Source organism: Myotis myotis, unplaced genomic scaffold, assembly GCF_014108235.1.
Source record: "Myotis myotis isolate mMyoMyo1 unplaced genomic scaffold, mMyoMyo1.p scaffold_m19_p_11, whole genome shotgun sequence".
NCBI lineage: Eukaryota > Metazoa > Chordata > Mammalia > Chiroptera > Vespertilionidae > Myotis > Myotis myotis.
The window spans coordinates 898,274-923,541 of NW_023416315.1; the positions used below are offsets into that span (position 1 = coordinate 898,274).

The 25,268-nt window shown below is 61.0% G+C and overlaps 2 protein-coding genes across 6 annotated transcripts in view; both read left to right on the forward strand.

Moving 5' to 3' along the window:
- The first annotated feature begins 280 nt into the window (after positions 1 to 280).
- UPP1 (uridine phosphorylase 1) lies at positions 281 to 12,264 on the forward strand. 5 transcript variants are annotated; one of them, XM_036327204.1, is made up of 9 exons: positions 958 to 1,133; positions 1,433 to 1,491; positions 5,344 to 5,408; positions 8,359 to 8,476; positions 9,991 to 10,149; positions 10,505 to 10,619; positions 10,985 to 11,194; positions 11,397 to 11,543; positions 12,059 to 12,264. In XM_036327204.1, exons 3-9 carry the CDS (start codon positions 5,365 to 5,367, stop codon positions 12,196 to 12,198), a joined length of 933 nt encoding a protein of 310 aa, XP_036183097.1. In that variant the 5' UTR covers positions 958 to 1,133; positions 1,433 to 1,491; positions 5,344 to 5,364; the 3' UTR covers positions 12,199 to 12,264. The 5 variants fall into 5 exon arrangements, with proteins under 5 accessions (XP_036183098.1, XP_036183094.1, XP_036183096.1 ...); XM_036327205.1 differs by lacking the exons at positions 958 to 1,133; positions 1,433 to 1,491 and adding an exon at positions 281 to 313; XM_036327201.1 differs by lacking the exons at positions 958 to 1,133; positions 1,433 to 1,491 and adding an exon at positions 431 to 607.
- A 5,121-nt stretch (positions 12,265 to 17,385) lies between these two features.
- Positions 17,386 to 25,268, forward strand: part of ABCA13 (ATP binding cassette subfamily A member 13) — a 123,235-nt gene continuing 115,352 nt past the window's right edge. The window contains exons 1-2 of the mRNA XM_036328975.1: positions 17,386 to 17,454; positions 24,827 to 24,920. Coding sequence (XP_036184868.1) covers positions 17,386 to 17,454; positions 24,827 to 24,920 — 163 coding nt within the window. The remainder of the gene's footprint in view (positions 17,455 to 24,826; positions 24,921 to 25,268) is intronic.

The window sequence follows — 25,268 nt, forward strand, 5'->3', positions numbered from 1 at the left end:
CGCAGGTGGCCGCGCGGTCCGACCGGCAGCTCCGCGCCTCGGCCGGTGGCTGAGCGGATGGTCACTTCCTCCCCCTGCGCCCGCGGCTCCCGGCTGGGAAGGTCCCCGACGGGGTACGAGGCCGGGGCGACCCGCTGGGCGCAGGGACGTGGCCCAGCCCCCGTTCCCGACCCGCTGGGTCCGCTCCGCATTCGTCCTCCCCGCCGGGGCGGGGCGTCCCCGTCCGACCTGCACTCCCGCACCGGCGGCGGCCGCGGGGACCGGGCTCCCCCGAAGCGTCCGGCCGTCAGACGGGGAGGACAGCGCCCGGCAGGTCCCGTCGGTGGCGGGGGCGGCGCGGGGAGGGCCCGGGGCGTTCCCCGCCCGCGCGCTCCGGGGAGTAAACAATCGGCGGAAAGGGCGGGGAGGCCGGGGGCGCGGCCCGGGGGCGGGCGGACCGGGGCTCGGAACCCAAGTTCCCTTTACTCCGGGTTACCTCCCCGTTCCAGTCGGACGCGCAGCCTCCGGCCCCGCGTGTCCGCCCCAGAACCCCGGTTCCTCGGGCCCCGCGAGGTGTGTGTCGCCGGCGGCGCGCGCAGGTGGCGCGGCCAGGGTAGCAGCTCCCGCGGTGAGTGGTCCTCGGCCCGGCCCCGCTTCCGGGAGCCACGGACGGACCCGGGAGGACCTCGGCTGTTTGCTGGGAGGATGTGAGGGGCGCGGGCGGGAGGCGCTGCAGGAGGAAGAGAGAGGGCGCCCGGAAAGGATGCGAGGGAGGGGGCGCGCGGGGGGGGGGGCGCGCGGGAGGGTGGGCTTCCTCGCGTCCACCCACAGCGGCCTGTCCCGTGTCCTCGAACCCGGGGCACAGCGGGGTGTGGGTCCCCGGCCAGGTTCCACCTGTTGGAGGCGGGATCAGCAGGGTTACCCCCCCCACCCCCACCCCGCAGAGAGCCTCCCACCCCCAGGCCACGCTTTCCAAACCCGGCGGAAGGGGGCGCGGGAGCCCCGAGAACTCCCCGTTTCCTGCGGGGAGAGCAGCTGCACTTTGGACAAGAAGGTTTCGCAGCGCCCAATGGACCCCAGTGGGTGCGGAGCCCGCAGCGACAGATGGTCACAGCGCACGGACTGGCGGCGCAAGAGAAACTGGACTGTCCTAGGTCAAAGGGCACACGGTCCCCGCCGGGAGGGAGCGGGTCCTTCGCAGCTCCTGTCCGCGGTGGGCGGGCCTGGGGCCTGGGGAGCGTCACTGGCTGTCCCCAGATGGCCCCTTCCTAAGCCAGGGCTTGGCCAAGCGGCTCATGGTCTCCCGGGAGCGCGGCGGGCACCGCCGGCACCTTCCTGGACCAGGCGGCACCTCCCTGGCCTGAGGTCAGAGCCTGCCGGGCCCCTGCCCCGCGGGGCGCTTACAGAGAAACCCTGCGTGAAATGCTGCCCGCCGACCCCGCGTTTTCTGCAGGCACCTGAGGACTCCAGGCAACCTTGGCCTTCCCCTGGACACTCCCCACTCCCCGGGTTGTAAGTCCATAAGCAGCCACCCGCCCTGCCCCCGCCCGCCAGCGCTTTGGCTCACACCCGCTCCTGCCCTCTGGGGCTAAAGAGTCCTTCCGTTCTGTTCTGTTCCGTTCACTGGCTCAGAGCTTGTCGCTGAGAAATGGGGATTTCCTAGATTTGAAACCACGCCCTGCCCATCCTCCCAGAGTCCGCTGTCAGGGTGCCGCTTGGGCCCAGCCCTGCTCCTTGGCCGGCTCCAGGGAGCTCCCGGTCCTTTCCTGGGCCCCATCGCTGGCTGTCACTCCGCTGGCTCCTCCCGGAGAGATTACAGTCTAGGTTCCCGCAGGGGGAGCACATTGCAGTTAAAGCGGATAAGTTAGTTTTCCTTCCAATGGTTTCTGTCCAAGTGGACTTTTTTTTGTCTTTCCTGATTGTCAAGTTAATAGTCGCCGTAAAAAAAATAGTAAATAACAAAGTGAAACTTCCAGCTGCTTCTACTACCTAAAGGCAAACTCCCGCCCCTCCCCCCAACACACACAGTTGAAATATGAACTGTGTTCACTTAAGATACCATAAGTATTTGCATACCGTGGGTGAGGGGCCCCTGCTACACCTGAGAGCTCAGGGGAGGCCTGCGTGGGGGCCTCACAAGCTCAGAGACCAGCACCCACAGAGGGCGGCGTGGACGTAATCCCGGAGGAAGCCTGGGCCTCTGTGTGCAGAACAGGCAGCGGAAGGGCCGTCTCCGCGTCATCCCAGGCCCCGGGTGCTGCCTCCGGCAGTTGTCTTTGGTTTGTCTCCATAAACCCTTACGAGGCTTTTTCTTCGCGGGAGCTATTTACACAAAGTAACGTGCCTGTCTGGCTTGTACTTTAATGGGTGATGTTAAAAAATGTTAACTCCCTTTTAATTTATTTATTTTTAAAACTCCCCTTTTTAAAATAAAGGGTTTATGAGGCCATCGCTAGCCAAAAAGGGAGGTTGCAAGTTTTCCAGACATTCCAAAGTTTTGTTACCATAGATGCAAAAACACAGCCGGCTCGGTGAAGATCACAGTTGATTTTTGTCAGGGAAGATGCCAGCCTGGGATGTGACTGCCCACCATAGACTGCTTTTTAATTAAATGTTAACTGCAGGCCATCCTTTGTGGTTAATTAGGTCTCTGAGGGTTAGTCAGGTTGGCACGTGGCCCCTCTCTGTCCACAGGGGCCAGAGCAGAACCTGGCACGCGGCGTCCTGGCCAGGAGTCCGGGACCCCCTCCTGCTGCAGGGACAGCCCAGCCCTGCTGCGGAGGGCAGGCCTGTCTCAGGACACGGCGCATCCCTTCCGAGGGAGAGGTCTGAGCATCGTGTACAGGGTCAGAGGAAATGCTCCCTGAAACTGCTGCAGCAGCATTGCCTCGGTGCCAGGGTCCAGCCTCACCCGCTGAGCAGGAGGCTGGGCCGCGGCCAAGCTGTCAGTTTCCTGGAAGGTGCCTCTCAGGACAAAGGGCGCACACAGCGTCTCAGCCGCAGCCAGCGCCTTGCTGCTCTCGGAGCAGACTTTAAGAAAGAGATGTTTCGATTGACTTCAGAGAGGAAGGGAGAGGGAGCGAGAGAAGCATCGATGAGAGGATCATGGATGGGCTGCCTCCTGCACGCCCCCCACTGGGGATGAGCCCACAACCCGGGCCTGTGCCCTCGGCTGGGAACCGAACTGTGACCTCCTGGTTCATAGGTCGGCGCTCAACCACTGAGCCACGCCGTCCGGGCCAAGCCCTGTCCTTTTGACTTCAGCGGGGACTCTTGCGCGGACATGATTGACAAACTCTTTGGCCACTGATTCAACTTCAAGCCCCTCTCCCCTCCCCAGGGTGGGGGTGGCTGAGGGGTCCAGTCCTCCCATCACGTGCTTGGTTCTGGCAACCAGCTGGTCCTCAGGTGCGGCCCTAAGGTCACTTCATCGATATAACAAAAGACACCGTTCATAGCAGCACAGCTCACCAAGCTAAGGTCTGGAAGCAGCCCGAGTGCCCATCAGCAGATGAGTGGGTGAGAAAACTGGTACATCTACACAATGGAATCCTAGGCTGCGGTAAAAAGGAAGGATATACCATTCGCAATAGCGTGGATGGAACTGGAGAGCATTATGCTAAGCGAAATAAGCCAGTCGGAGAAAGATAAATACCGCATGATCTCACTAATTTATGGAATATGATGAACAACATAAACTGATGAACAAAAACAGATCCAGAGACAGAGAAGCATCCATCAGACTGTCAAACCTCAGAGGGAAGGTAGGGGAGGGTGGGGGTTAGGGGGAGCGATCAACCAGAGGACTTGTATGCTAGCATATAGGCCTAACCAATGGACACAGACACCAGGGGGGTGAGGGCATGAGTGGGGGGCTGGAGGAGGGGGGGGCGATGGGGGTACAGGACACAGATGTAATACCTTAATCCAGCGGTTCTCAACCTGTGGGTCTCGACCCCTTTGGCAGTCGAACGACCCTTTCACAGGGGTCGCCTAAGACCATCCTGCATATCAGATATTTACATGATGATTCATAACAGTAGCAACATTACCGTTATGAAGTAGCAATGAAAGTAATTTTATGGTTGGGTCACAACATGAACTGTATTTAAAGGGCCAGAAGGTTGAGAACCGCTGCTAATCAATAAAGAAAGGAAAATCAATAAAAAGACACTGTTCCCATCTCAGCAGGATGTGGCAAGGGCCTAGGAGCTCTGCCAGGAATGGGAGGAAGACCGAGTATGTTTGTAACCCGCATCAGACCCTGGGACTGGCCTCACTGCTGCCCCTCAGGACTCGCTGGCCTCCTCAGCTCCCTTCGCTGGGCCCAAGGCTGGCGTCTGCAGAGCAGTGACATGTCGATGCCGGGGGACAAGCCAGGGGAGGAGAGGAAGCTGTAGGGAAGCCTCAGCTGCAGGCCCAGCCGGCTCGTTTTCTCCGCGTTGGGGACTGGCTGGCGATAACAGTGACCGGCCCTTCCTCCACAGGCACCTGTGGGGTGTTAGCTGGGTGGCCCGGTGTCTGACAGGTGGCTGGGGAGATACCTGGTTGGGAACCTGCCCTGGCTGGATGGGCCTGGCTGCTCTTGGTGACGCCGTTCACCCCATTTCCTGCCTCGGCGTTGGGTGGCCCTGGTGTCACTCTGCTCATCGCTAAGCTCGGTGTCCCTCCCGCCAGGCGCCAGGCTGGGGGAACCTGGAGCCGCCCAGGTGCCAGGCCAGGTGCTCGGGGACCAGCTGTGTCAGCCGAGTCCCCTGCGCGCTGTGGCTCGGCTCTCCGCCTCCCCGCGGAGCCCTGTCCTAGGCCATGTTTGGTGCCCAAAGTCTATGGGGTTGTTCCCTCCCGGGCAGAGGACCCAGCACCAGCCTCAGTCCTCCCCCCGGGGCAGGTCCCTGGAGCTGGTGCCTGAGCAGCACCCCCTCTCCGAGCGGCGCTGGGGACCTGAGGGAGGACAGGGAACGCGCTGGAAGCACAGGCGGCAGGGGGTCTGCTGGGTGGAGGCGCCTTTCACTGTCTGCAGGTTACCTGGCTTCCCTGACGGCCATGACCTCGGACCCTACCAGGGGTCACTGTGGTTCAGTCCGTTTAACAAGCGGCCACTGGACTGAGGGCCTCTGCTCTGATGCCCTCAGCAAACCGATCCTGGCGGTGCCTCGAGGTCCCCAAATGAGGCCACGAGGCACAGCCAGTCTCCAGCGGCCAGCCCTGCCCAGCCTCCTCCTGCCCCCTCCCTCCCCTCCCGTCCCCTCCCAGGCTCTCGGGGCTGGGCTCGCCCCACTTGCGGTTTGACTTGATCTGCCCTCAGAGCCCGCAGCGTGCTTGTGGCTCAGTTTTCCGTTTCACACGGTTCCCTGTTGCCCCCAGGGTCCTGCTGTGGCTGCCAGGATGGCTCTCCAGGGAGGTGGCGCCAAGGAGCCCGAGACCCACAGGTGAGCCCGGGGCAGGGTTTGGGTTGTGCTGACTGAGGGGACCGTGCCAGCGGCCGCTCAGGACGGGCTGGGGACTGAGACGGGTGCAGAGCTGGGTGGAGGGGTGGTTTCGTGCTCAGCTCTGCCCCGCGTGGGGTTTACCGGACACCTGGACACGCTTCAGGAACTTGGCCCCGTTCTCCCCAGCTCCCTCTTGGTCCTGAATCTTCAGCACTTTCTGGGTTTTTCTCAGTTTTCGTTGGTCGTTCTCATGGCACCTTTTATGTTTATTTGCTGGAAAAGCACCCATTTCCTGTGTTAGTCCCGGTTCCTGTACGGACTTCAAGTCCACTAGCTTTTCTTGTTTCCTGGACACTCACTGCCCCGCCTCTGCCGGGCTGACCCGGGGTGACCTGGGCACCCTGCCCTGCTGCAGTGGCCCCCAGGTCCCGGCGACCTCTGATCTTGAGCCTCTGGGAGCCCCTGCTTGGGGGGACTCGCAGGAACTCCTCTGTGACCCCGAGGCCTCTCAGGCTGGTCACGTGTCCAGGTGGTAACCGCACAGGCACACCTAGCCCCCTCCCTCCGTCCCTGGGGGCTCTGAGCCGTTTCCACGTGCCAGGTGGCCTTGCGAGCGTTACCTGCGGAGATGACTTTGTTTGAACTGGTAGAATCCCTGCTGCTTTCCGTGGTGGACAACCAGGAGGCCCTGTCCCCGACTCTGAGCCCCCCTTGGGTTGAGGACCCCGGGGCTGTGAGGGGAAGTGGTTGAAGCGAAGTTGCAGAAGGGGAGCCGGGCTCCACAGGAGTCACCCCTTCCCTCGCTCCGTCATTGTTCACCCTCCTTCAGTTTTATGTCCACCTGCTGAGGGGCCGTGCCTGGCGAGGCCTCCGCTGCGTGTGGCCTCCGTTGCGTGCGGCCTCTACTGAAGCTGTGACCCCGAGCCCTCGGCATGGGGGTCACTGAGTTATTAGGTCCCAGGATTAGGGACTCATCCCCACAAAGTCGAACGCCTTCTGCCTGACCGTCCGGTGTCTCTGACACGCAGTGCAGGGCCCGACGTGAGGCCGGCCTTGGACTCGGCGTGGTCCCCGCAGCCTCCCCAGCTCCCCAGCCCCTGCTCCCTGGTCCCACCCGCCCTGACACAGCCGGTCTCTCCCTGCTGGTCTGTGCCTCACGCCAGCACATACTTGGTAGTTGAGTAAGGTGAGTGAACAAAGCAGAACTAAGCTGCTTCACGTCTGTGGGCTGGAGACACCGTTACTCAACAATGTGCCCGTGACTCGTCATGTAAAACCCTTCAAGATGCATGTGAGCCCGTCCCAGTCCGTCTCGGGGCGAGTCCACGCCGGCTGGTTTGAAACCATTGCTGGCCCCCAGGGACCACAGCCCTGTTGCGCTGTCCTCTCCCAGAATCGGAGCGACAGGGAGGCAGCGGGCCTTCTGCTGGCGCCCGGCACGCACAGCGCCCTGAGGCCTCATCGCGGGACCTGGTCCCATTAACGGCTGCTGGCGCTCGGAGCTCAGAGGCCGGGGGCGAAGTCAGGCTTCTGCTTGGCCCACAGGTCAGCGGGGGCCCTGGTGACACAGACGCCTGGGTGTGGTCCCTGGAGAGTGGCCTCCCGGGCCCAGGAGAGCGAAACACACCCTGAGTCTGGAGACCCAAGGAGCCTGGTCAGGACTGGTCAGGGGGCGGGGCAGACAGGTGTGGTCCGGGCATCGCGGTGACCTGGGGTCTGTGGTGACCGAGAGGAGCCCACAGCAGCCGCCAGCACGTCCCCTTTTACAGAAAGATCTTTACTGCGCTGTGTCCAGCTTTTCTGTACGAGTACCAGCCTTTCGAAATGTTCAGGTGTGAGCCGATTTGGATGCCACTGCAGGGAAGTGGGAGGGGGCGTCGGGGTGGGAGCCCTGTAGTGGACGGCCGATGCCCAAGCCAGATGGAGGCTAGATGAGATGGTAGAGGAGACGGAGGAGAGGACGCCGTGAAGGCTAAGACGGACGGACAGGATGGGGATGCGATGGCAGTTGAGGCAGACTGGGCGCCTCTTTTTGTAAGTGAGGTCCTATCGGGACGGCCATGCTCCCTGGCGTGTTGCCGGCGCTCCCTTTCGTGGGACGATGGCAGAGCTCAGGGACTCGCTAACCAGAAACTCTTGGTCCCTGGCAATGTTTTCCCTCTGCTCCTGTCCTTGGTGAATGTGACGTTTTAAAAATAAGGTCAAGTTTATATGTGTGAAGTGAACTTGAGTTGGGTAGCAACCGGCTGTACCTTTTGTATGGGATTGAGCCTTTTTTTAAATTTTGTTAATCCTCACCCAAGAATATTTTTTCCCTTGATTTTTAGAGAGAGTGGGAGGGAGGTAAGGAGGGAGAGAGAGACAGAGAGAGAAACATCGATGTGAGAGAGATACATGGATTGGTTGTCTCTCACACCCACCCCAACTGGGACCAGGGATTGAACCTGCAACCCAGGGATGTGCCCTTGACCAGGAATCAAACCCTCGTTCTGTGTGTGGACTGAGGCTCCACCACTGAGCCACACTGGCCAGGGCCTGTGATTGAGCCTTTCGATCTATTAAGAGAGATTCATCCGTGGGCTGCCTCCTCCATGCCCCCAACTGGTTATTGAGCCCACAACCGGGGCATGTGCCCTGACCGGGAATTGAACCATGACCTCCTGGCTGATGAGTTGATGCTCCACCACTGAGCCACACTGGTTGGGCAAACCTTTTGATCTTGTCCATTTTAGGTTCCTTGGGTTGTTTCAAATCCGCTCTCCAGACAGGGCCCTGGGTGTGGGGAGGGGGGAGGGGGAGAGAAGGGGGAGAGGGGAGACAGGAGGTGGAGCCTGGCGTGCGGGGGCCGGTCCTTCCCGCCACGGGCCACATGCTGACCTCGGGCCCTCGTCGCCATGCGGCCACTGGACCCGGTGCTCGGCTGACCTCCCGCTCTCCTGGTGTGGAACAGCAACCGCTGCGTCCGGCTCTGTAACCCGAACATCGCGACGATGAAGGAGGACATCCTCTACCACCTCAGCCTCAGCACCAGCTCGCACGACCTCCCGGCCATGTTCGGGGACGTGAAGGTGAGGAGCTTCCCTCAGCCCCTTTGTCGGCGGCCTGAGCCAACGCCCCCACAGAGGACACTCACCAAGCGACAGGCTTATCGGAATTTTGCGAGTTGTTCCTGGTCTGCGTACCAGCTCGTGAGGAGCAGAAGCTGTCCTCAGGCCTGCCCGTGGGCCCCTCTGATTCCTTGCGCGTTTAGGGGGTAATGGGACCCATGCGAGTGGGTTTCCTAGTGCGCCTCTGAGGGAACAGGAGACGCCGGCGGTGTCTAGGGCGCAGGAGTCAGAGGGGCTGCGCGGTGTGTGGTCCGTGAGTAACACGCACACGGTGACACCCACCTGTTCAGCCGCCTCAGTGGCTTGTTTCATCTTTAGAGACTTAGCTCTTTGACCATTAACGCCCTTAAGCTGGCGCGCTTATTTGCTTTTCTTGTGTAAAACAAAATGAGAAGCTCTTATATACAGACTAGAGGCCCGGTGCACGAAATTCGTGCACAGGGGCAGGGGACCCTCAGCCTGGCCTGCACCCTCTCGCAATCCAGGACCCCTTGGGGGATATCCGACTGCCAGTTTAGGCCCGATCCCAGTCGGATTAGACAGGATCGGGCCTAAACCTGTAGTCGGACATCCCTCTCGCAGTCGGGGACCACTGGCTCCTAACTGCTCACCTGCCTGTCTGCCTGCCTGATCGCCCCTAACTGCCTCTGCCTCAGCCCCTACCACCATGGCTTCGTCTGGAAGGATGTCCAGAAGGTCGCTTGGCTGTCCAGTCTAATTAGCATATTACGCTTTTATTATTATAGATGGGTGACTGCATTAGTTCTCTGGGTCCCGCCCCTCCATGGCCACTTCCCAGGCCCCCACCAGCCCCGGATGCTTGCCACGTGTTGGCCATTTGGTGCTTGGGTGGTGGTGAGAGGTGGTAGACAGAAGCCCATTTTATGTTATTATTTTTTTAATTTTTATTTTTTAAAATATGTTTTTATTGATTTCAGAGAGGAAGGGAGAAGGAGAGAGTGATAGAAACATCCATGATGAGAGAGAATCATTGATTGGCTGCCTCCTGCAGGCCCCACACTGGGGATCGAGCCCACAACCCAGGCATGTGCCCTGACCGGAAACTGAGCCCTGACCTCCTGGTTCCTAGGTCGATGCTCGACCGCTGAGCCACGCCGGCCGGGGCCAGAAGCCCACTTTACAGGCGGGCTGTGGGGTCTGGGCCGCACAGCGAGGAGCCGGCGCTGTCCTAGTCCACCCCCGGCTCCCCAGACCCCGTGCTGCACGGCCGGCAGGCAGGGCCCCATCCCACCTCCCAGAGAAGCAGGTCTGGGCCCGCGTCTGGCGAGCCGTGGCTTTGCTGAGTGTGACCCCACCAGCCTGGCCCCCGGACTCGTGAGCGTCGAGTCACCAGGAGGCGCCCAGGCAGGCTGTTCGGTGGGGCCAGGGAGCTGCATTTCTAGCAAGTTCCAGGAGGCGCATGTGTCGCTGGGGGGGGTGGGCCCTGCGCCCACCGCTCTGTCCTCTGCCCGCAGTTTGTGTGCGTCGGGGGCAGCCCCTCCCGGATGAGTGCCTTCGCCAAGTACGTGGCCTCGGAGCTGGGCCTGGGCCAGTCGGGCGAGGACCACCCCAACATCTGCACGGGGACCGACCGCTTCGTCATGTTCAAAGTGGGGCCCGTGCTATCGGTCAGCGTGAGTACCTGTCCCTCGGGCGGCCGGTCCGGGCTCTGCAGGCCCCTGTCCTCCACACACAGGCCGGTCAGGCCGGGAGGAGGAGGCAGAACTGAGGAGGCACCATCGGCCGCGGCCAGCAGTTAGTGCAGGAGCCGGGAGTGGGAGGAAAGGAAGAGAGGAAAGCCGGCAGGTGGGGGGCCGTGCGGGGCTGGCTGTGTGACACGGTCCTTGGGGACAGCTCTGTGCCGCCTCCCGAGGTGCGCGGCTGAGGTTCGTGCTCTGTGGCTGCTGGGGGTGGGGAGGAGGGCTTTGGGGGTGGGGGGTGCGGCAGCACACACGGGCCGCGGAGCCTGACGCCCCTTCCTCCCGCCAGCACGGCATGGGCGTCCCCTCCATGGCCATCATGCTGCACGAGGTGCTCAAGCTGCTGTACCACGCCCGCTGCTCGGGCGTCACCGCCATCCGCCTGGGCACATCGGGCGGCATAGGTGAGTGGCCGCGTGGCCGGGACTTGCCTGTTCTTAGAATGTTACCCGTGAGCCCGGCTGGTGTGGTTCAGTGGTTGAGGGTGGACCCATGAACCAGGAGGTCAGGGTTCAGTTCCGGTCAGGGCACAGGCCCGGGTTGCGGGCTCCATGCCCAGGAGGCAGCCGGTCCGTGATTCTCTCTCATCATGGGTGTTTCTCTCTCTCTCTCCTCTTCCATCCTCTCTGAAATCAATAGAAACACGTATTTAAGAAAAAATAGAACGTTGCCAGTGCTTCAGCGTGTGGCGTGCCGACCGGCTGGTCTCCCGCACGCGCTCGGTCGTGCCCTCCACCCCCAGCGGCGGTGACACCGCTTCTGTCCTCAGGTCTGGAGCCCGGCTCCGTGGTGATCACCCGGCAGGCGGTGGACGCCTGCTTCAAGCCCGAGTTCGAGCAGCTGGTGCTGGGGAAGCGCGTGGTCCGCGGCACCGACCTGGACGCGGGGCTGGCTCAGGAGCTGCTGCAGTGCTCCGCGGACCTGGGCGAGTTCCCCACGGTCATGGGCAACACCATGTGCACCCTGGACTTCTACGAAGGTGCCGGTGGGCGGGTCCCGGCGGGAGGCGGGGAGGGAGGGAGGGAGGTCTCACCGGTGTGTCCATGTCAGGCGCCACGCCTGCTGGGAGTGGCGGTTTGGGCTCCAGGGCAGGTGGGTGCAGGGGTGTTGGGGGGGTCGAAGCATCCCTGCGCCCTGGTGGGGAGCACCCCATCAGCATGGCCCTCTCCTCGTGTCTGCAGGGCAGGGCCGTCTGGACGGGGCCCTGTGCTCCTACACGGAGCAGGACAAGCAGGAGTACCTGCGGGCAGCCCACGCGGCCGGCGTCCGCAACATCGAGATGGAGTCGTCTGTCTTGGCTGCCATGTGCAGCGCCTGCGGCCTCCCAGGTAGGCGGGCACTGGGCCGCCACCCGCTCCCTTCTCCCGCCCAGTCCATCCTCTCGGGTCCCCACCCCAGCGTCCCCGCCCCAGCGTCTGCCTTCCGCCCGCATCTGTCCCCGAGCCTGTGCTGGACGGGGTGATGCCTGTGATGGTCACGCGGCCGAGGGCAGGATTCTCCGTATCTGGGAGCCCCGGGCCACCAGGTGGGCTGAGGATGGTGGCACCAGCTCCCTCAGGTTTTCTGGGCAACAAGCCCACCACCAGCCCTGCGGTGGGTCTGCTTTCAGCCTTGGATTTGAGAGCCCTGCCTCCCAGCCGGGGATGTGCCTGGGACTCGGTGGGAAGCAAAGGCGGAAGGAAGAGGAGGCCCCAGGCCTCTGTGCTCTCCACCCGTCCACATGCCTGTGGGTCCCACAGGGCCCCATCTCCTGGGGATGACAGGTGGCGCCTTGTCCTTGTCTCATCGGCGCCCTGAGCTGGAAGCCCTGCCCCTCCCGCTGACGGCCCTTTGCCCTCCGCAGCGGCCGTGGTGTGCGTCACCTTACTGGACCGCCTGCGCGGGGACCAGGTCTCCAGCCCCCACGACCTGCTGGCCAAGTTTGAGCAGCGGCCGCAGCGGCTGGTCGTCCACTTCATCAAGAAGAGGCTGGCGGGGGCCTGAGGTCCCTGCGTTCCGGAGACGGAGCCGAGCTCGTCGCGGCTGCAAATAAAATCGCTGTCCAGTCCCCTCTGCGTCCTGTGCACTTGATGAGGGAGCCCAAGGCGGCCTCCGCCCCAGGGTCCCTCGGGCTCCGGGGAGCTGTTCGCGCGGATCGGCCTGATCTGGGATTTCTGTGTGAACGTCCCTCTGAAATGAAAGTATTTCTGGGGGGAAATTTCAGACTTTTAAACGCTAATGGTTGTCCGAGTTCACATCGCTAAGCACGAGGTCTGATTCTAGGGCCAGACATTCCCTTCCTCGTGTCGCCCCACAGCCCTCTGCAGCGAGAGCCACGAACACCCAGAGGCAGCTACGGAGGCTGAGGAGGAAACGCCCCCAGGAGCACACGCACACGCGTGTCACGGTGGACCCTGAGCAACACGGGTTTGAGCTGCGCAGGTCCACTCAGACATGGAGTTTTTCTTTTTTAGAGGATTTTTTAAAAATTGATTTTTAGAGCGAGAGGGAGAGAGAGAAACATAGATTCCTTGGTTGATTGCTTTTTAAAAAATCCTCACCTGGGGATATGTTTTTGTCGTTAATTGGTTTGAGAGAGAGAGAGAGAGAGAGAGAGAGAGAGAGAGAGAGACATGAATCGGTTGCCTCCAGTACACTCCTGACTGGGGATCGAACCTGCAACCGTGTTGTGTCGGGTGACGCTCTGACCAGCCGAGCAGCCCAGCCTGGGCCAGACGCGGGTTCTGTCGTTGGACCACAGCTGCATTGCTGTGCGGTGTCCACCCACATGCTCCGGGGTGCCTGGCGGCTGGGACTGTCGCGTGGAGGCCGGCTCTAGTTACCCGTAGTCGGTCACCTGCGCGGGAGGTGGCCCGCACCGGGTGTTGCTTCCCGGTCCACGGTCTATACGCAGTTCCCTCGTCGCACACAGCCGCATTTCCGGAAACTTCTGTGTCCGCCTCATGATGCTGCCATAACGGGCCGGTCCCCACGCGCAGCCGATGGGGCTGGGTCCTTGGGCCTGTGGGTTGGGATGGTCACGTCTGGCGAGTCGGCCGTGGCTTGTGGAGTCCATGTCAGGGTGGCCACTCTCTGGTGTTGGATCCTGTCGTGAGCACCGGAGGGGTGTTTCCTGGCTGTGCCCGGAGGCCCCTTCCCCCTGCCTGTCCTGCGCCCACCGTGTCCGGCTCTGCTCTGGCGGTCAGCTGAGTGACGGGGGCAGGGCAGTGTCAGACCCGGGGTGTCGCTGTGTGTGGCCCGTGCGCTCTAGCGAAGGCCCTTCCCTGGGACCCTGAGTCACTCCAGGCGGAGGGTCAGGTCGGCTCAGAGGAGGAGCTGCTCCCTGCTCGCGCCTGGAGGCTGTGCTGTGGAGAAGCAGCCCCGGGGCTCTCCCTCGCCTCCGCCAGTGGCTCTGCTGCCCCGACCAGGAGGCTGACCAGGAGGGCAAGTGCTGGAGGGCCGGGCCGTCAGAGCCCCCGGGGAGCCTGTCCACTATGACCCCAGCCCGGGGAGCCTGTCCGCTATGACCCCAGCCCGGGGAGCCTGTCCGCTATGACCCCAGCCCGAGGCGCAGGACCCGAACTCTGTCCTCCGGTCCCAGGCCACTGTCCTCTTCTGCCACCTGTCCCCAAGTTCCCAAGTGCCCCAGACTCCAGCTGGGTGTTGCCCGTCATACCTCAGCCCCGGCCGAGAGTGGCCCCGAGGCCAGTGCGCCGTGGACGCAGGCTCGCTTCTGTGTGGATAGTCGCCAGGCCCAGTGGGCTGCGGCCCCACACTTGCCTGGGAGGGGGGAGGGGCTCATCGCCTGGCCTGTGGGGGCCCCTCCCACCCTTCCCAGGCACCTGTGGCCTCTAGGGACCTGGCCACTCCTGGGAGCGCACCTGGCCAGCAGAGGGGGCACCCACACTGGGCAACTGGCACATTGAAGCTGAAGGAGCTCCTCCCAGCCAGAGGGCTGGTCTCAGGGGCCTCCTCCCACAACCTGGAGCTGAGGCCCCCGAGGGGCAGGGTGGGGGGGCCAGGGCTCCCATGAGGACCTGAGGCTCCAAGCCAGCCTGCACCACCTCCTGCTGGCCACGGGTGGGACGACACGTCACTTACCCCACAGGTGCTGCCTGTCAGCGGGCGGCCCCTCCCTCATGGCCTGCGTGAGGCTGCGAGATGACCTCCTGGGGCCGGACAGTGCCCAGCGCAGGGAGCACCCTCTGAGCAAAGGAGCTTGTTTTGATGGGATAAGAATAACTTCTATCCGGACAACTGAACTCGGATTTAGTCTGGTTACTAAGGTGACTCAAGGTGACCTGGAAAACGCCCTCAAACACGTGTTACCTGGGTTCCTCGCTGCACGGCCCCCCACCGGGTCCTGGCCTGCTCCCGGCTCCCTCCCTCCCCGGTGATGAGAGTGGCTCTCTGAGCAGGGGCAGGTGACAGCGACACTACGCCCTCGCTGCCTGGGCGGGTCAGAGAGAATTGGGGACGATGCTGGGTCCGTTCTGAGGGAACTGTCAGGTCCGATTTGGGAAGCTGAGTCTGGTGTCTCAGGCACCTTGTAACTGGGGGGTGGGGGGTCCCGGGGCGAGGTGTCCAGGTGTAGGTGAAACTGGGGTGAGGCGTTCAGGTGTTTTCATGGAGAAGTACTATTCAGCGCAAATGGAAGGTGGGAGAGTGATTTAGGCCTCAGATTCTCCAGTGGACAGGCGGGAACCCTCCTCACCGCCCTCCTGCCCACCCACTCGGGTGTGGGTGGCCTCCCTCTCGACGTCCCCAATGGATCTATGGGGGTTCCTTTAATTTCCTTAGCTCCGAGGGCACCAGACAGCACGGGAAGATGAAACCTCGTGTTTCTATCCATTTGCCGTCTTTGGAACAAATATGCTTTCACTACAAGTTGGAATTATGGTTTTCTATTAGAGTGAGGAGCAAGACTAATTCAGATTCATGAGAAGTTATTGAAATTAGCTGGATGGAATTTCAGTGTCAGAGAAAATGAGTTATTTAAACCACCCAAGAGGTTATTTATTTTTTCAGGATTTATAAATTACAATTAAATAAGGAACATTTGGGTCATGCAAGTTCTTTCAACTCTAAAACTTCTAATTGCTTATTGCCCCTAATTCTCATAAAGCTTTTAAACCGAGACAAAGAGGCCGTTTCACCTGAAACTGCGGAATAATTTACGTTTCCGTTTTTAAACTGCATTAGCATAACCTTTCAGAGGGACCAGCCGCGTGTGTGTGTGTTAATCTCCTACATCCAGGTTTGGGGCGTGCTCATCCGGGGGAGCTCGTCAGCTCTGACCGAAGCACGTTAGTCTGCAGCGGGTGTCCGAGCAGGGCTCCATGAGTGCGGAGGGACGGAGACGAGGGTCTCAGCCCTCGGGGCCTCGGTCCTCAGTCCTTCCTGTGCTTTTTTAAATTGATTTCAGGGAGAGGAAGAGAGAGAGAGAGAGAAGCATTGATGAGAAAGAAACATCTATGGGCCGCCTCCTGCACGCCCCCTACTGGGCAGGTGCCCTGACTGGGAATTGAACTGGTGACCTCTGGGTGGTGCATGGGGCGACATTCAGCCACTGAGCAGCACTGGCCGGCAGGTCTGGCTGTCCTGGATTAGCCCGTCCTCTCCGCGGTGTGTGCCGGCCTCCTGGCCACCTCTCCGCGGACTCCAGCCTTAATGGACAGGATCTAGCTGAGTGGCAGGGGAGAAGGGATGGGGTGGGGAGGCAGCAAGGAGCGGACGCGGGGCTGGTCCTGTGATCCCTGTAGGCACGGAGCAGCGGGGACCCGGCTAGAGTGACCGGCTCTTCTTCGTGACAGCCTCCGCGTCAGAGCGGGTCCCCAGGACGTTCCATCCTCAGGATCCTTTCAGACCAACGCCTGTCCGCCTGCTCCACGTTCCCTCCGGACCTGGGTCAGGTGCAGGCCCCGCCTCAGCCTCCCAGCCGGCCTCGCCTGCAGGCGCACACGGGCAAGCTTAGCAGCTGGGGCCTCCTTTGTCAGCTGTGAGAATCGGTCCCTGGGTGGTCATGACCCAGTCCCGCCTGCAGGTGCAGGTCAACAAGACACCTATGATCCCACAGTCCTGGAGCTGGTTGCAGTCACGTACGTGCATGCAAACTGGCCGGTACAGACCTGAAATAGGAGCACCCCATGACTGGGGAGTTTCCTAATCCTGGTTTTTAGAAATAATGACAGTCTCCCAGGATGGGAAGTGCTGTTCATGTTACCTGCCAAGGATCAGGTGTGTTACCTGCAAAGGATCAGTCGTGTTACCTGCCAAAGGAACCAGGTAGCGACACTCAGAGGGCAGAATGGGCCTGGAGAAGGTGAGGCCAGGGAGACAGGGCGCTGGCAACAGCAAACCCAAGTCTGTGCGTGCCCGTGCGTGCGAGCTCCCCCCCCCACCCCCCCACCCCCAGGCGGTGGCCCTCACGCTGGAGCAGGGAAATGTGTAACTAGAAGGTGAAAGCTATGGTCTGGGAAAGGCAGGCCCACAGGGCACTTGGGCCGCCCGCTGCTGAGGCCTGGGCCGGGTTCCCGTTGCAAAAGCCGTCGGCCGGGACTCAGGGTGGGTGAAGCGCTTTATGAAACGGGTGACCACAAACTCTGGGTGTCCGAGGGGCCCAGGAGCCCGGCCGCCCGGCCTTGGCCTCGGACGGAGTGGTGCAGCAGCTGCCGCTGAACCGTCTGAGCCGTAGGGCTGGTGAAAGGCGAAGGCGTGGGAATCCCCTGGGTTCAGGGTCCCGTCCCCTCGAGCTGCAGGGCGGGCGGACCCTCGGCTGCGCCTCCTCATGGGCCTTTGGGGCGAGCGGGTGAAGGAGAGGGGAGAGGGGGGAGGGGCGACAGCACCTCTGAGGTGAACCCTCCGCCCTTGGTCCCGGGGTCCAGCCCTGCCATGTCCTCTGGGAGGAGTGACCCCATCCATCAGCCCGAGGGGGGCTGGGCGCAGGGGGAGCTCGCTCCCTTCCCGGGAGAGGCCCGGGGCTGCCCCGGCCTCAGCCCTCTGCCGGGAAAGGAGAGATTTCCCCGCAGACACTCAGCAGGAGGGCATCGGATGCCCGCTGGGGGGGGGGGCATGGCCCCGCTGGCGTCACCGCCTCTGCGGGGGGTGTGACTGAGGAGCACACGCCCCGGCCGCAGGTATAAGCCGCCTTCGGCTCTCCGCCCAGAGCACAGAGCTTCCCGCCCAGAAAGCATGTGGCCGGCCGGGCGCCAGCTCAGGGCCCTGGTCTGGAAGAACTGGCTGGTCCGATGCCGGCACCGGGTGAGTGGGGCCCCTGGGGGGGACCGAGGCGTGGGGCTGCCCCTCCTGCAGGGAGCCCGGAGGCTCAGGCGGTGAGCCGGGACCTGCCCCGCCAGACCCGAGGCCCGCGCACCGCCGGTGGCGTGTGGTCAGGAGAGGCGGGCGTGGGGGCTCGGAAAGGATAGCAGGCGGAGCTTCAGCGCAGCCGTGGCTTCGCCTCTTGTGAACTCGAACCTGTGGGTCCTCCGGCGGCGGGACCAGGTGTGACCTTAGTCCATGGCCCTTAGTCCGTGCGTCCTGCCCCCCTCCCCACCCCATTGCCCTCGGCTGGCCCGGTCCCCGCAGGAGCGCCGGGCGGCCCAGCGTTACCCTCTCCTGCCGGGCGTTCGTGTGGGTTCGCCTCCTCTGGACTGAATCCAGGTGATGGGGGCGCTCAGAGTAGCTTGTGGTTTCTGTTATTCCTCACCAGCATGTCCCCCTCCCTGGTCTTCAGACATGGAAGCGGGGAGCGGGCAGGGGGGAGGGATACAGACACCTTGACAGGTTGCCTCCTGCACCTGCCCCGACCGGGAGCCTGCAGCTGAGGCTCCTGCCCTTGACTGGGATCAGACCCCAGGCCCTCGGCCGCCGGCATCTCACCCTCCAGCCCAGCAGCCAGGATGGAGCCCAGCCTGTAGCCGGCGCCCGTGGGCGGCCCTGTGCCCGGTCCACTCGCTGCCCGCCCAGCAGGGCCCCCAGCAGCACCCGCCTGGCCGTGCCTGAGCAGCCTCATTGCATTGGCAGGGTTGGTGGGGGTGGGCCGGCCCTACGGCCACGGAGCTCATAGCGTCCCCTTATGTCCAGTCTGACGAACATCAGCCTGAGGCTTCTTTCTCATTTGAACAATTTCATGACACAACAAAAAGAAAAAATGTTGTCAGGGAAAAAGGAAATGTATGTTTTTAAGTTTAACAAATTAATAACAAGAAATAACATAAAAGAAATTATAAAATAACGCCTGCTGCTCAGAGTCCTCCTCGTTCTGCAGTCTTGGGGGTTTGATGTGGACGAGAAGCTGACCCACTGCGGCTGCACAGCCCCACCTGCCCGTCACATCCCAGAGCGGTGACTGTTCTCGGGGCGCAATGATGTTCTCGGGGCGCAGTGATGGTCTCGGGGCGCAGTACTGTTCTCGGGGCGCAGTACTGTTCTCAGGGTGCAGTGACTGTTCTCGGGGCGCAGTGACTGTTCTCGGGGCGCAGTACTGTTCTCAGGGTGCAGTGCCTGTTCTCGGGGCGCAGTACTGTTCTCAGGGCGCAGTGACTGTTCTCGGGGTGCAGTGATGTTCTCGGGGTGCAGTACTGTTCTCGGGGCGCAGTGAATGTTCTCAGGGCGCAGTGACTGTTCTCGGGCGCAGTGACTGTTCTCAGGGCGCAGTGACTGTTCTCGGGGCGCAGTACTGTTCTCGGGGCGCAGTACTGTTCTCGGGGCGCAGTACTGTTCTCAGGGTGCAGTGACTGTTCTCAGGGCGCAGTGACTGTTCTTGGGGTGCAGTGATGTTCTCGGGGTGCAGTACTGTTCTCGGGGCGCAGTGAATGTTCTCAGGGCGCAGTGACTGTTCTCGGGCGCAGTGACTGTTCTCAGGGCGCAGTGACTGTTCTCGGGGAGCAGTACTGTTCTCAGGGCGCAGTGACTGTTCTCGGGCGCAGTGACTGTTCTCAGGGCGCAGTGACTGTTCTCGGGGAGCAGTACTGTTCTCAGGGCGCAGTGACTGTTCTCGGGCGCAGTACTGTTCTTGGGGCGCAGTACTGTTCTCGGGGCGCAGTACTGTTCTCAGGGTGCAGTGACTGTTCTCAGGGCGCAGTGACTGTTCTCGGGGTGCAGTGATGTTCTCGGGGCGCAGTACTGTTCTCGGGGCGCAGTGAATGTTCTCAGGGCGCAGTGACTGTTCTCGGGCGCAGTGATTGTTCTCGGGGCGCAGTCATGTTCTCGGGGCGCAGGGGCCTTTCTCAGACAGGTGCCTCCAGTCTCTGTCTGCATCTGGCCTGACTGCCCTGTCCCCTCCCTGGTCAACGGGCTCCAATTCCCCTGACAGGTGAGCACTGGTGCTGGCCTTTGGGTGTGGTGAGCGTTTCCCGAGGACCTGGGCCAGTGGAGGGGCTGAGCTGAGCTTCGTGCAAGGACATCTTGTCCTAAAAATGCGTGGTCCTCTCCCGACGGTGGGTTCGCAGGCCGACAGAAATAATAAAACTCGGCTCAACCTCGTCCCTCTCCACACGAACCACTGGATTCTTGCTTTCAGGGCCACTTTCTCTTAGACGCAGACGCAAATGATGGCTCCTTCACCGGGCTTCTCCTAACCCCGACTTCTCCTCCCCCCCCCAGGCTTCTCCTAACCCCTAGGCTTCTCCTCTCCCCAGGCTTCTCCTCCCCCCTAGACTTCTCCCCCCCCCCAGGCTTCTCCTCCCCCCAGGCTTCTCCTCCCCTCAGGCTTCTCCTAACCCCTAGGCTTCTCCTCTCCCCAGGCTTCTCCTCCCCCCTAGGCTTCTCCTCCCCCCCAGGCTTCTCCTCCCCCCCAGGCTTCTCCTCTCCCCAGGCTTCTCCTCCCCCCTAGGCTTCTCCTCCCCCCCAGGCTTCTCCTCCCCCCCAGGCTTCTCCTCTCCCCAGGCTTCTCCTCCCCCCTAGGCTTCTCCCCCTCCCCAGGATTCTCCCCCCCAGGCTTCTCCTCCCCCCAGGCTTCTCCTCCCCCCTAGGCTTCTCCTACCCCCCCCAGGCTTCTCCTCCCCCCAGGCTTCTCCTCCCCCCCAGGCTTCTCCTCCCCCCTAGGCTTCTCCTCCCCCCAGGATTCTCCCCCCCAGGCTTCTCCTCCCCCCAGGCTTCTCTTCCCCCTAGGCTTCTCCTACCCCCCCCCAGGCTTCTCCTCCCCCCAGGCTTCTCCTACCCCCCCAGGCTTCTCCTCCCCCCCCCCAGGCTTCTCCTCCCCCAGGCTTCTCCTCCCCCCAGGCTTCTCCTCCTCCCAGGCTTCTCCTCCCCCCCAGGCTTCTCCTCCCCCCCAGGCTTCTCCTCCCCCCAGGCTTCTCCTCCCCCCAGGCTTCTCCTCCCCCCAGGCTTCTCCTCCCCCCAGGCTTCTCCTACCCCCCCAGGCTTCTCCTCCCCCCAGGCTTCTCCTCCCCCCAGGCTTCTCCTCCCCCCCAGGCTTCTCCTACCCCCCAGGCTTCTCCTACCCCCCCAGGCTTTTCCTCCCCCCCAGGCTTCTCCTACCCCCCCAGGCTTCTCCTCCCCCCAGGCTTCTCCTCCCCCCCAGGCTTCTCCTCCCCCCCAGGCTTCTCCTACCCCCCCCAGGCTTCTCCTCCTCCCAGGCTTCTCCTACCCCCCCCAGGCTTCTCCTCCCCCCAGGCTTCTCCTCCCCCCCAGGCTTCTCCTCCCCCCAGGCTTCTCCTACCCCCCCCAGGCTTCTCCTCCCCCCAGGCTTCTCCTACCCCCCCAGGCTTCTCCTCCCCCCAGGCTTCTCCCCCCCCCCCAGGCTTCTCCTACCCCCCCCAGGCTTCTCCTACCCCCCCCAGGCTTCTCCTCCCCCCAGGCTTCTCCTCCCCCCAGGCTTCTCCTACCCCCCCAGGCTTTTCCTCCCCCCCAGGCTTCTCCCCCCCCCCCAGGCTTCTCCTCCCCCCAGGCTTCTCCTCCCCCCTAGGCTTCTCCTCCCCCCCAGGCTTCTCCTAACCCCGACTTCTCTTCCCCCCAGGCTTCTCCTCCCCCCTAGGCTTCTCCTTCCCCTGGGCTTCTTCCCTGGCTCCCAGGAAGCCCCTGAGGCTCTTGGCTCCACACTGGAGGGCTCTGCACTCAGCACAAAGCTGAGTTCAAGCCACACCCCCCTCCTGTTAGAGAACCCCAGGAAAGGCTTGGTATCTGCCTCCTGCCTTAGGGCCTGGTCCTCACAGCCCCACTGGGAAGCCACTTGTTTTCTCTAAAATCCTCAGCCTGAGCTCCAAGGACCTCCCACCTCAGAACCTGCATGTGTGCGTTCGTGCGTGTGTGTGCGCGTGTGTGTGCGTGTGTGTGTGTGTGCGTGCGCGCATGCGTGTGGGTGTGCTTTTATAAAACAAACCCTCACATTTCTTTGAGGTTTTGTCCACCCCTGGATTCAGGTGCTGAAAGCCGAACTTGGTGTTGACGGATAGTCTCCCTTGGAGTCAATGAACACGTTGCTCACAGTTTCTGTATTTTCGGAAATTGCAAAAAATGACAGATATCCAGCCCCAGAAGTCAAGTAACTTTTTCTTTTAAGTTTGTTTAAGTCTTAGAGGTAGATTTTTGCTGGTTTTGTATCATCACCTATGTGGTTTTCATGTGCTGGAAAGGTCCAGGAGGCTGAGCAGGACCCAGAGGTTAGAGGTCAGGAGCCTGACCTCTCCGATAGGCAGGCTGGGAAAGGATGGAAGGATGGTTTCTGACAAGATGCTGTAGTTGTTGGGTGTGTAAGTTTTGTTGTTGTTGTTTTATTTTTTGAGCAAAAGCAAAGTTTCATTACAGAAACACTCCCTGCTGCGGGGAGGGGACCCAAGCGGGTGGTTGTGTTTTAAAAAAGCAGCAGAATAGCTTCATACGAGGGAAAAACAGGAAGTTTGAGCAATAACAGATCGGGGCTGCAAGTGCTGGGGAAGGAGTTAAAGCAGCGGTTCTCAACCTGTGGGCCGCGACCCCTTTGGCGGCCGAACGACCCTTTCACAGGGGTCGCCAAAGACCATCCTGCATATCAGATATTTACATGACGATTCATAACAGTAGCAACATGACAGTGATGAAGTAGCAACGACAATAATTTTATGGCTGGGTCACAGCATGAACTGTATTTAAAGGGCCAGCAGGTTGAGAACCACTGGGTTAAAGGAATGATGACCTGTCAGTGGTTTTACACTAAAAAAGGTTAAAAATGGAGTCACTGATGTGGAATCTTGTGCTAAAAGGGGTGACTAAGGCTCGTGCCCCAAATCCTTTCACCTGGAGTCCTGGTGAGCCAACACGGGCTCTCCGCAGCCCGGCAAGGCCGTCGGTGGGCAGCCCCACGGTGGGGAGTGTATCAGTCAGCGCAGCCGTAACAAATACCAAGGCCGCGCCTTCAGCACATGCTTATAGCTCAGCGAGGCGTCGAGGAGAGTTAGGTCTGGGTGTGGGCGGGCTGGGTCCTCCTGGGGCCTCTGGGTGCTCTCATGTCTCCCCTCTGTTTGTCTGTGTCCTAGCTTCTCCTTATTTTTGTTTCTGACAATTTTACTCAACTATTTGGGGAAAATGCATCCTTTTTTTAAAAATCCTCACCCAAGAATATTTTTCCCATTGATTTTTTTTTTAGAGAGAGAGTAGAAGGGAGAGGGAGACACAGAGGGAGAGAAACATCGATGTGAGAGAGATGCATCGATTAGTTGCCTCCTGTTCACACCCCGACTGGGAACGGGGCTTGAGCCTGCAACCAAGGTTCGTGCCCTTGACTGGGAATTGAACCCGCAACCCTGCAGTCTGTGGGCCGAGGCTCTAACCACTGAACAACAGAGCAGGGCAAAATGTATTCCTTTTACGTGGAAGCAGGTTGTTACAGCGACAGATGGAAGCTCGGGCTGTTTCTAAAGGACGGAGCAGGGCATCGGGTTCTGGTTTTATGGGACGCAGCCCGACTGGACGAGGCCCACCTGCTGCCTGAACCTCATCTTAACCAACCGCACCTGTGAGCCCTGTTCCCAAATCAGCTGATGGTCTGAGGTCAGGGGTCAGGACTTCATCGAGGGAATTTGGGGGCACAGTTCAGCCCATGGCGGCGTGTTGGCACCGTCCGCTGGGCTCTGTCCTGTGAGCCCAAGGAGACTCATGCTCGCCCCCATTGCTTGGGCCTTCTGAATGGTACAGGGCCCCCAGGTGGCTTAGACTCAGTGCCACCCCCACCCCCACCCCAGGGAGAAAGATGCTGCTTAGCCCACTGGTGTCAAGTAAAGAGACTCCCTCCAAGTCGTCCTCCCTAAGACCCCTCACCTTCTGGGCTCAGCACGGAGGGAACGAGGACCCCGCCGCACCCTGCCCTCCTGTGGGGTGGGGGGCCGAGCAGTAGGTTCAGGCTCTCGGTGGGACTCCTGTTAGTGTGAACCCGAGTTCCTTGCTGTTTTACAAACAAACCTGATACTCTGGGAAAGCTGGACGGCATGCCCCAAGGGCACAATGGAATTTCACGCCCAGCGCAGAGCCCTTTGTCTCCAAGGAGCAGAGGCCTCAGCTAATTACAGGCTTCCTGCCGCTTCCTGGATATTCTAGCCGCACCCAACGAGGTGTGTCCTCTCACCCAGTGAGGTCTCCCTCCTTCATTCCTTTACAGTTTTATTGTTTGCACAGAATGTTTTATTCCTTGTGGTTTTCAGTTGCAACCAAAACCACCAGCTCCCTGAGCAACTGGAGGATTTAGAAATGGGTTTGCCCTGGCTGGTTTGGCTCGGTGGATAGAGCATCAGCCTGTGGGTAAAAGGGCCCTGGGTTCGATTCCCATCAAGGGCATGTACTTTGCTACTCCCTGGCCTGGGTCCTGGTCGGGGTGCGTGCAGAAGGCAGCCAACCGATGTGTCTCTCTCATATCAGTGTTTCTCTGTCTTTCCTTCTCCCTTCCACTCTCCCTAAAAATCAATGGAAAAAAAATCCTTGTGTGAAGATTAACAGATAAACAACAAAAAAATGGGTTTGAACTCTGTCTGTATGACGCTTTGTTGAAGCGGAAGGAAAGTTACTTCGTCTTCAGGCCTGAGATTCAGCCCAGGTTCCGTCACAGCTGGTGCAAGGATACGGGGCAAACGAGCTATGTCCTTGGTGTGCTGTGTGCAAAGCGGGCTCCCCACTGCTAGCTGGGAGGGCGAGGGTGGGTGACTAAGGGCTTGGCAGCACTGCAGGGCGTGCGAGTGAGGACGGGGCCTGGTCTCCTTGACCTCGGCACCTGAGAAGAGCCTGCCTGCGGCCTCTGCTTCCTCTCCTTTCTCCAGTGACCTCTGGGGCCCTGTCCCCAACCATTGTTCTCAGAGACCCAGGGCAGGGCTGGCGATGACACCTTCACAGGGGGCTCAGCCTGGCCAGTGTGCCATTTTAAAATAATGTTTAAAAAAATGTTTTTATTGATCTCAGAGAGAAAGGGAGAGGGAGAGAGAGAGAAACATCAATGATGAGAGAGAATCATCACCGGCTGCCTTCTGCACGCCCCCCTCTGGGGACCGAGCCTGCAACCCAGGCCTGTGCCCTGACCAGGAATCGAACCGTGACCTCCTGGTTCATAGGCTGATGCTCAACCATGGAGCCACCCAGCCAGGCCTGTTCGCCATTTTTTAAGAGACGGAGATACCGTAACGCTTTGCAGTTTATTCAGCACTATTTTATTTAAAATCAACCACTTCCCCAGGTCCTTTGCCTCGCGGAGTTCCTCTGGCCATGCACGCTGTTCATCATCCTGACAGCACTTCGTTTTCAAGAACCTCCCCGGCACCGAGACAACTGTGAGTGTCCCCTTATTGCAGATCTCAGGGAGAGCGTGCAGCCCTCCTTCTGCTCCCGGGAGCTCGGGCTCTGAGTGGACGCATGGGAGGGCTCCCCTGTCCTATCACAGAGGCTCCGGTTCTGGGGTGTCGGCAGCAGCGTTTACAGCTTCCCTCTTGGAGTAATAGCCACATGGCTGCTCACTCTGCCAGACAGATTGCTTCTTCTAGCTACGCTGACCCACCGGGGCTCGTGGGCAGCTGTCCACCCGGTTCTGTGGGGCACGCCGTGTGGATGTGTGACTTCCACATTCCCAACAGTCACCAGCGTCCCAGCCATTCTCATCCATCGCGCGTGTGTGTGTGTGT

Coding starts and splice junctions, on each gene's coding strand:
- UPP1 (XM_036327205.1), top strand. CDS start 5,365: ATGGCTCTCCAGGGAGGTGGCGCCAAGGAGCCCGAGACCCACAG. Junction 10,620..10,984: donor GGGCACATCGGGCGGCATAG/GTGAGTGGCCGC, acceptor TTCTGTCCTCAG/GTCTGGAGCCCGGCTCCGTG. Junction 11,544..12,058: donor CAGCGCCTGCGGCCTCCCAG/GTAGGCGGGCAC, acceptor TGCCCTCCGCAG/CGGCCGTGGTGTGCGTCACC.